General features: G+C 44.5%; 1 protein-coding gene across 1 annotated transcript in view; it reads right to left on the bottom strand.

The window, feature by feature from the left end:
• Positions 1-1519: 1519 nt before the first annotated feature.
• ARID3A (AT-rich interaction domain 3A) overlaps positions 1520-10115 on the bottom strand; it is a 56713-nt gene continuing 48117 nt past the window's right edge. The window contains exons 5-8 of the mRNA XM_042441905.1: positions 8677-9037; positions 7191-7502; positions 6614-6703; positions 1520-5082 (exon numbers count right to left, since the gene is read on the bottom strand). Of these exons, the coding sequence (XP_042297839.1) occupies positions 4895-5082; positions 6614-6703; positions 7191-7502; positions 8677-9037 (951 nt within the window). The 3' untranslated portion in view covers positions 1520-4894. The remainder of the gene's footprint in view (positions 5083-6613; positions 6704-7190; positions 7503-8676; positions 9038-10115) is intronic.

Below are 10115 nucleotides of genomic sequence, written 5' to 3'. Positions count from 1 at the left end.
ACCACGAGTTGCAAGAAGGACAAGTTGCAAGAAATGCCTTCTGAGTTGTAGCTGGTAAATTAGAGGGGTCCCATTATCCCCAACAAGGCTGTATTTGTGTTGAAGAGCCACCCGTGCCGAGCAAATGCCAGTCTCCAGATTGCCACGTCAAGCATCCTGGAGCGCAAGACATATATTATTATGGGTAGAATAAATTAGAGACCTGGGAGTCTCAGTAGGGCTTGGGAAGAACTTTTTGGCTATTTTTTAAAAAAGGCAAAGATGGGACACGTTTCCAAAAGAAAGTCTGTGGCAAGGAAGGCCAAAGGCTGGATATTTAGTCAGAGGACACAGTGGGATGCTGGTAGATGGACAAATCGATGGGGAAATAAGTGGAGGAGCAGGGCGACTCTCGAGTGTTGTACTAAAAATCGTCACCCAAAATGTTGGAAAGCTCTGAACACCAAAACCAAGGTATTGTCTGAATAAAAGACTAAGATGATTCAAGCTTGGCTGGGACTCAGAGTGTCAAAACCCCTCAAAATGTCACATAAGGCATGGCTGGCAATGTAGGGAGATTTTCTCCTAGCAGGATGCATTTAAGATCAAATGCCATGTAGGTGCCATGTTGCTTTGCCAACAACAGGTGAAACCTGGCAATGATTCCCTCTCAATGTGGCATGCCTTGGATGCCATCCTAACAGCAATGGCAGAATTGGCCTTCTCTTCAACCAAGAGCCAGAATCTAAATATATGAGACTTCCTCGCACGCATGTCTCAAAACAAGCCATTATCACAGTGTCTGTGGAGAAGGAGATGCGCGAGAAGAAATAAGAGACAAAGAAAAGGCTCTTTTTTTTTTTTTGTACCCAAAGATTAGATGCAGCAATTCCTTCCTAGACTTTTCCTGGAGTTTGGAGACAAGAGGGAAGACAAAGAGCCAGAGCTTTTGTTATGGAGCAGTAGCCAGAGGTTGTTTTCAGACATCACCCTACTTGCAAGGTTATAGTCACAGCGTTTTTGACACACAGTCACAGTCATTCTTTCAAAAACAACTTCCTAAGCCATGCCCATCCCTCTGCTAAACTGGAGACAAAACTTTACAGAAGCCACGGCATCCCTTCAAGCTCATCTCAAGCCTACTTCTGTTCTTAATGGAGAATTGACTCCCTCAACCGGTCTGATGTCCTCCGATTCAACATCCGACACGAGGGATCCCTTACCGGACAACACTTGGACAACTCTTCTCCAAAGGATCCAGCCCGCTAACCTGCAATTTCTTGGAGGCATCCGGCCACTTCATCCTTTTGCATTTCACTTCATTCACGCCTTGACTGGCGAGAAATGTTTTGAGTAAAAACAAAAACCAGATCCAGGTCGATCATGTACAGTGGTACCCCGGGATACGAAAGCACCGCCTTACGAAATTCCCGGGATACGAAAAAAATCCATAGAAAAAAACTGTTCCGGGTTACGAGGTTATTTCGGGTTACGAAAAAAAATTTTGGTGCTTTTCGGCGCTTTTTCGCATGAAATCGCGGCTTTCCTGCGCTAGCGCCTCTGGCTTTTTCGGCTTGCGAAGGTTTTCGGGTTACGAATGGCGCCGCGGAACGAATTAAATTCGTAACCCGGGGTACCACTGTATATTGATGCATTAACAAATTACAGGGTTAGTACAAAGATCTTGGCAAATAGACCCCAAAAGCAGCTCCAGAGGGCTGGAAACCCTTCCAGAGCCACTTTTTAAAAATAATATGGGATCTGATGAAAATGCTATTCCTGCCATCAGGTTTGTTCAGGATTTGGGTCTACAGTGCACAAGTCCACAGGTTTCCTGTTTGATGGATGTAGCCCTTTTTCCTGATGAGACATTATAGTTAGCTTTTGTCCAGAATGTCCCTTCTGACAGCAGAATCTCTCACTGATGGAATATGAGAAGTAAATGAATGACAAAATACATGTAGAGAGTGAGGGTTAACATTGTGGGGGGAAATGCCATTTCCCTTTAATTTCAGATGGGGATTGCAATGCTGAAAAAGTGAGTCAATTCCAGGAAGGAGAAAAAAAAATACCATTTTCATCTAATTTCAGGTGGAAATTGTAATGCTAAAAATGAGTCCATTATAGGAAGGAACACAATTGGTTGGTGGGAAGTTTGGAGTGACTTGAATCCAAGGCCCATTAAAAATTGATTAATGGTCACGTTACGGTTGGATTTGCCCATTCTAGCCATACAATAAAAACAAATGTAGATCCACATATCAGCAATTACCTCTGGCTCACATGTCTGTATACGCTTTTGGAGACAGCATGGAAACTATCTCTCTCCAGCCTAGCAGCCTAGCATGGGTGGGATTCCTGCTCCCATCATCCACAGACAGCAAGGTTAACAGGCGTTGTAGTCCACTGCAAAGTGAAAATGACTTACATTGACCCCTGAGGACAACTTTGGCTCTTTCACTTCTGTCTGGAGTGCTTTTTCTCAATGGGTCAACAAGAGTTTTAATGCAAGATGTGAGGCTGCAAAAAAGAAAGTCAAATTTGCATCAACCCGTCAAAGCGTCCAAAGGGAAGAGGTATCAATGTTTTTGATGGTGCTCACAACGATTTGGCAACATTTGTCTAGTCCAACAAAAGAGGTAGCTAGCTGGAGGAGAGACGTCCTCCAAGCCCATAAAAATACTTAAGCAAACCCACAGATAAAATTTTAACAGAAAGGCTTTGCCCCCAAGGCAGGTTTGTTCATCCCAGCTCTTGAGGACCGTTCTCATCTTTAGCTCCCAAGCTCCATCGATCCCATAACCAAATGAATCCTTTTGCTAAAAACAACTGCCTCGCCTACCCGTGTCCTTTCCCAGAAGAACATTGGCCTTCGAGATGTTTTGGGCTGCAACTCCCAGCATGGTCAATGATGGGGAGTCTGGGAGTTGTAGTCCAAAACATCTAGTAGCTTTTAAGACAGTAAGCAAGCCTGATTGTCTTTGTCAGGTATCTCTAAACCGTTGCCAAAACAAAAAAGGCCCCATTATTTGGAGGAACAACTTCACCTTCTCTGCATTTGCCTGCTTAATGGATGCAACCAAACACCAGAAATGAAGCCAGTTTAAAAATTAATTGCAGAAGAATGCCATCCTTCCTCATGCCTTCAAAAAATGTAATTTTGCAGTGGTCTTAACATTTTGTCTTGGCATTCTCCGATATCACCCAAGGATAGCAATGATGGTTAAAACTAGTTCCACTGTAAGTACAGTTTGGAAAGAAGCAAAAGACGTTCTCTCTCATTGCAGTCCCAAGTCCCAACCTCAAGCTGTGGGGCTGCTTTGATGAATTTCAAGCCACAGCCACAAAAGCAGTTGGTGGCTTTTGCTATCAGAATAGCAAAAGCACAGAATAGCATAGCAGAGAACAGAAGAGAAGATGTGAGATTCTGATGAGAAAAACAAAATCTTCAAGAGCTGGAGAACTTGGAAAAGTCAGTTTAGGGGGATGAAAACTCTGGATTCTACAGTTCACCAAACTAGGTTACCCAAGCCCTGGTCAAAGATCAAATGGATCAAACTCACATACACATGCACACACATTATCCAAACAGGAGGGCAGCTCTGTACAAAAATACCATCCTATGAAACGCTAAAATTGTCGTTTGAAGGCTGCCCGCTCCATATATAAAACCACCTGAGCTCCTTATGCAGGGATACATCACACCCCGCACATTTACCTTTGCCAAAAAACCCAACCACAAATTGGTGGAGGAAAGGCTGCCCCAAACATCACCCGCCAGAAGACAAAAAAGCACATTTCAGAGTACTTTTCTCCCTCCAGAAATGCAAATATATAACATTCGCGTCAGAGGTCTGATACTATTATTATTTTTTTCCTTTTGGTTGCCCTTTGAGAATGAAAAAAGGACGTATATTTACAACCCAGTTCCTAAATATTCTTTATATGACTTTTGAATAAAGCTTTTGTGTCACCATCCCTTCCCGCAAGCAGTAAATTCATTGTTTGGTTTTTAAAAACTCTTATAATTTGTCTCCTCTCACCCAACGCAAGCAAGACCCCAGTTCTCCCCTATCCTGCCCTCCCCCAAATAATAGTTAAAAACACAACATTTTTAAAGACACACAGTGCAAAGTGTGGATTCGCATGAGGTAAGGAGTTAACAGGCCTGCAATGAATTGCATCCAAAAATAAAAGCTAAACCGCACAGTGTTTTTATCTGGCTCAAACTTGGAACGGCATCTTTCCCGACCCGTCACCCCAGTTTTAAGAAAAAGCTTTTCTTTCAACGTTTCCCTTTAAAGAGGGAAAGAAAGAGGCGGAAGGAGGAGACCGAAGGGAGAGGTCTTGGCTCCAGCCCACCTTTTCTCACCAAAAAAAGTGAGCATCAAGTTTTGGTTTCGTATTTGGTGTTACGCTACAGTACCGGGGGAAATAAAAGGGTTTGCGTCTCCCTGGATCTTTTTAAAATTATTACTCTGGGTTTCTCAGCTTGTACCGACCCTCCCAGAAGGAACTGGAGTGGAAAAGCAAAACAGACTGCTCCACTTCCAACAAACCTCAAAGTCCTGGGGGGAAAGAGGAGCCGGGAACATACTTGCAGCGATGCCCAAACCCACCCACCCCCGTAAGGTTGTGGCACCCCAAATCCGTAACATCCCAGATTGTCGCTTAGGCATAGGGGTCCAAGGTGTCAAAAAGTGAGCAAGGCATGATATCACAACCACACGCATACAGGCAAACACACAAACACTCGCGCGTCTCCGTGGGGGGCAGAAAAACCAGGGAGGGAAAGTGGCATCCAGATTGTGCCTTCTGATTAACATGGGCATCCAATCTGGGCCTTTTTGATTGACTTGGGTGGCGGAGGAAGGAGATGAGGAGGAGGAATCGGCGGAGGAGAAGGTGGCGGGGTTTAAGGCGACGAGGCGTTGGTTGAGGTAGATGTCGCAGCCGAGGGCAAACCCATGGTGTCACTGGTGGGGCCAGCGCCGCTGCTGTTGCTGGTGGTACCGGTGGTGCTACTGCTGGAATTCTGGCCGCTGTTGGCGTTTCCTTTGTTGAGGGAAGACAACGTTTCTGGAGTTTGGGCAAACAACACACCTGTCGAAGGGAAGAAAAGAATGAGGGCGTTAAAAGATGTGTGGTGGCCATGCCCTATCCCAAAGGCATCACTATGGCAGTATGGGGGATGTGGGCACACTGGGTGGCAACCTAACAGGACTGACACCACTGTTCCCCAAATTTCTGCCCTTTACAGAAATGGACTGTGAGGTTTGCCTGCATCCCTTTAAAATGCTGGATAATAATAAATTTATTTATTTATTTATTTATTTCCCACCACCCATCAAGGCGGGATACAACATATAGGCCCTTGGTATCTGCTGGGTTTGGTTCCAGGATCCCTCATGGATCCCATAATCTGTGGATGTTCAAGTCCCATTACATACAATGGGGTATTATTATTATTACAGTGGCTCCCTTGGTATCTGCTGGGATTTGGTATCAGGACACACACACACACACACACACACACACACACACACGCCATACCAAAATCCATGATGTTCAAGTCCCAATAAATACAGTGAGATAGTAAAATGGTATCCCTAATAACAACAACAACGTTTTTTGATTAGCCCACGGGCTTTCTCAAAATACAACAAATGCAACAAAATTTATATAATCACTGTAGAAGCACTCCATATAAAAAAGGTTAAATAAAAAGGGTATAAAAAATGAAGTAAAAATATAAATAGAATAAATAATAATCCATGTATTCCAAATAGAAAATGGCAAAATCAAGGTTTGCGTTTTGGAATGTATATTTTTATGGAATATTTTCAAGCCATTCAACTGGAGGAAGAGGAGTCCATACCCTTCAACTGTCCTGATTTGACAGGGAAAATCCTCTGTCATCCCACCTTTTCAGCTGCTTTTAAAATGAGAATTTATACACCAATTTAAACAAATTTAGCCCTGCTTTATTTACATATTTATCATAGGATATCCTACTTGGTAGGTATGCAATATCCTCCATATTTAAGGCCAGCTTTAAGGTTGCTATCATATATTCATCGCCTATCTTGCATTAAAACCTCCCATTACAATAATTGGGAAGAAAGGAAACTGTTGGTTTATTTCTTCCCAATGATACTCTAAGATCTCCCAAATATTAGAATCATAATATTTTGAGCCTCTTGGGGGAATGTACACATTAATGCAGCTCAACACTGCCAGGTTTGCTGTGAAAGCAGCTGAACTTAGATTAGACTTGGAGGATAAAGGCCTGCAGGGGAATCTGCAGTAAACAGATTACATTAATTTGAATGGAGTATGGAAAATAGTGATATGTTTTTGTATGAAATACTTTTATAATTTTAGTGTAAACATATTGCTCTATCTGCTATAGAGCTAACTGACTGCAGACATTTTAAAGGGTTTTAATTATTTTTGTAATTTGATGGCTATAACCTGTATTTGGTTGTCATGAATAAACTGTTCAGCTTTTAAAATGATCCAGTTTTCTCCACTCCGCCCGGCTTTGTCCTCAGCTTACTTCAATTGCTGTAAAACTAAGACCTTGCTGGCATCCTCTCCATCCATTCCCTTCAGGACTGGGCTTTCCTGTTACCTGTATAAACTATCCCATTGATCTCGACCGACATGCTGATGCTGTTGGTGCCGTTGGTGGCTGGGTTCGTAGCAGAGTCTTGGCGGTTTTCTGCAAGAAAGCAAATGGGGGTTGAAAGAAGTCAGTGCTCTGTAGCCACAGATTTCTTTTATCCATGGATTGAAGCATCCACACCCTGAAAATATTTTAAAAAATAAATACAGTGGGAGGGCTTGGTATCCGCTGGGGTTCGGTTCCAGGACCCCACATGGGCACCAAAATCCATGGATGCTCATCCCATTATATACAATGAGTTGATTATTATTATTAGTTGTATCCTTATTCTTATTAATATTACATTGGGGTCCTTGGTATCCGCTGGGGTTTGGTTCCAGGACCTCCCATAGACACCAAAATCCATGGATGCTCAAGTCCCATTCAATACAATGGCATCCCAAAATGGTGCCCCGATATATAATGGTAAAATCAAGGCTGGCTTTTTGGGATGTGTGTATTTTTTGCACTATCTGTAAGCCATGGATGAAGGATCCGTGGGCAAGGAGGGATGACTGCAAATGAGTAAGGTGACCATGCTGACCTGGCGAGCGCCTCCCTTGGCTGTTGATCCGGATGCTCATGGGCAGCTGGGTGGTCATGGCTAGCAGGTTCTGCTGGATGGCTCGCTGCATCAGGCGCTGCTGTTCCTCCGTCACCAGTGCCATCTTCTTCTCAGGGGGCTCCCCGGATTCCAGTTTTTCACGTAGTTGCTCCAGCGCCACTGCCTGCGCAGCCACGGCAGCCTGAGCCGCTGCAGCTTGCACGGCCGCAGCCTGGGCAGCAACAGATGAGTGGCCGGCCAGCGAGACGGGCAGGCGGGTGGGCACGGCGATAGGGATCACTGCGTCCTCCTCTATGTTTGTTGCAAAGGTGGAATTGGGCATGGGGAAAGAAAAAAGGTACAAATGTTGTTGTTATTTTAAAAGAAAGGGCTTATTTTACACAGGAACGAGTTGCAATCTTTAAACCAGGGATGGGGTTTGTCAAGATCGCTCTGCAAGACTATTTTTGCAGCCCCTAACCCTGCATTTGCCAACCTGGGGAAGAAAGGAGAAACGTTACTCCTGGCAAACCTTCTTTAAAAAAAAAAAAAAGAGTCTGCCAAGGGATCTTGCAGCATCTTTGTGATGAATGAGAAGAGAGACGTTGGTCGCATGAGCTTTCAAGTAGATCCTTCTGCAGACTGATTTTCCAGTTTAAAATTGGAAAATTGGAACTATCAAAACCAAAAGCACTCTGCACAGGCTCTGTTTCCCCTTGATCCTCTAAGGCAGGGATGAGAGAAATGCAATCTTTCTGAGACTACCAGGGGGTCAAACATATCTATCTATCTATCTATCTATCTATCTATCTATCTACAGGTGTCCCTCCCTTTCCATGGACTAGGAATCCGCAGTCTTACTCTTCGTAGGAGGAACAAATGTCCATTAATAAAATGGTGGTGTGCTCCCATGTGTACCCTATTATTTTCTATGGGACTTGAATATGTGCAAGTCGCCATTTTTGGAACGGATCACCAGTGGATTGGGAGGGGCTACTATATATAGGTAGATAGATATAGATATAGCCCCAAAATGCCCTTTAAGGGTGTATGGTAGGCATTTCCACCACATCTGGTGCCATGTTCGAACATTCCCCCTCCCAGAATATTATTTCCATCGCATCACACTTGGCAGGAAATCGAGCCATGTGCAGAAACGATTCAGCCAGAGCCATGCTGTTCAATACACTTGAGTGTCTCCCACTTAATTCTTTAGGGGTGCATGGGTGGCATTTCCACCACATCCGAAGGCCCCCCCAAGTCTTGCCACGTTCAAACATTTCCACCTCCCCAGATTATTATTTCCACTGCATTGGCAGGAAATGGTGCCATGGACTGAAATCATTTAGCCAGAGCCATGCTATCCAGTGCATCCAAGTGTCGTCTAATTAACTCTACAAAGTTCCTGAGACACAAGGAAACCTTGCCAGGAACCCTTGGGACATCTTCTCCCATCATCCTCCTTAAGAGAAGAGGCAGCCCTTACCTTTCTTGATTTTTGGAACTGGGGTGACAGGGTTTCCATTGGTAGCCACGGCCAGTCCCAACGTTGGTACTTGGATTTTGGGGGAAGACAACATGGAGTGGGTCCCGCTGGGGGAGTATGTGAAGATGGAGCTGCCAAATCCTTGCCGTCGACCCTCCCGCCGGTTGCTGTGGATGGCAGCCTGCAGCTCATTGGGGTTGCTCAGTCCTCGCTTCTCGCACTCGTACGGGTACAAGTACTTCATGTACCTTTCCAGGAAAAGCAAAAAAGGAGAAGCACATGCACAGATCAAGTCACACACTCTCAGCTTCATTGCAAACCTCCTCTGAACAAAACTGGCTAAGAAAACCCTGTGATAGGTTCACCTTCAGGTCGGGAATGACTCAACAATACAAACATACAGTGGGACCTCGATATCCACTGGGGTTTGGTTCTAGGACCAACACCACCTCCCATGGATCCCGAAATCCATGTATGCTCAAGTCCCATTAAATATAATGGCATAATAAAATGGTGTCTATATAATGGGACTGAAGCATCCACTGATTTTGGCATCCACAGGGGGTCCTGGAACCAAACCCAGTGGATACCAAGGGCCCACTGTATATATTTTTAAAATATTTTCAAGCCATGCATGCTTGAATCCATGGATTAAAAAAAATCTATGGATTTATACTGACTGTATAAAGATCACAAACAGAAATCATTTCAAATCCACCAAACCAAATCAATTTGGGGCACCACAATTCAGCAGCAGACACAAGAGGACAAGGCTGATGCCACCAAAGTCACCCACCGTGAGAAACAAGATGTGTCCTGAGAAAGGTGACCAAGATGGCCAAAGGCCTGGAAAACCAAGCCTTAGGAGGAACGAATGAAGGATCTGGGGTTGCTTAGCCTGGAGAAGAGGAGATGGAGAGGGGATATGATATGGCCGTCTTTAAACATAGGAAAAGATATCATGCAAAGATGATGCCAGCTTGCTTTCTGCTGCTCCAAAGCCTAGGACGCAAATCAATGGATTCGGATGCAAGAAAAGAGATTGCATCTGATCGAGTCTCTCACAAACTCTGGTCCTCCAAATGTCTTGGACATCAGCTCCCTGAAGTCCAAAACACCTGGATGACCAAAGTTTGGGAACCACTGATCTAAACATTAAGAAGAACTCCTGGCAGCAAGATCTGTTTGCCTGTAGAACGGACTGCCTTGGAGGGTGGTGGACTCTCTCCATCTTTGGAAGTCTTTGAACTGAGGTTGGATGGGCATCTTTCAAGAGTGCTGTAGCTGCATTGCAGGGGATTGGAATAGATGGTCTTTGGGGTCCCTTCCAACTCTAGTATTCCATCCTTGGATTCTGAGAGCTGTTCAACTGTGGGATGGGCTGCCTTGGAGGGTGCTGGACTCTCCGTCTTTGGAGGACTTCAAGCAGAGGTTGGTAG

Source organism: Sceloporus undulatus, chromosome 10 (assembly GCF_019175285.1).
Source record: "Sceloporus undulatus isolate JIND9_A2432 ecotype Alabama chromosome 10, SceUnd_v1.1, whole genome shotgun sequence".
Taxonomy (NCBI): domain Eukaryota; kingdom Metazoa; phylum Chordata; class Lepidosauria; order Squamata; family Phrynosomatidae; genus Sceloporus; species Sceloporus undulatus.
This window is presented reverse-complemented; position numbering and strand designations above follow the sequence as displayed.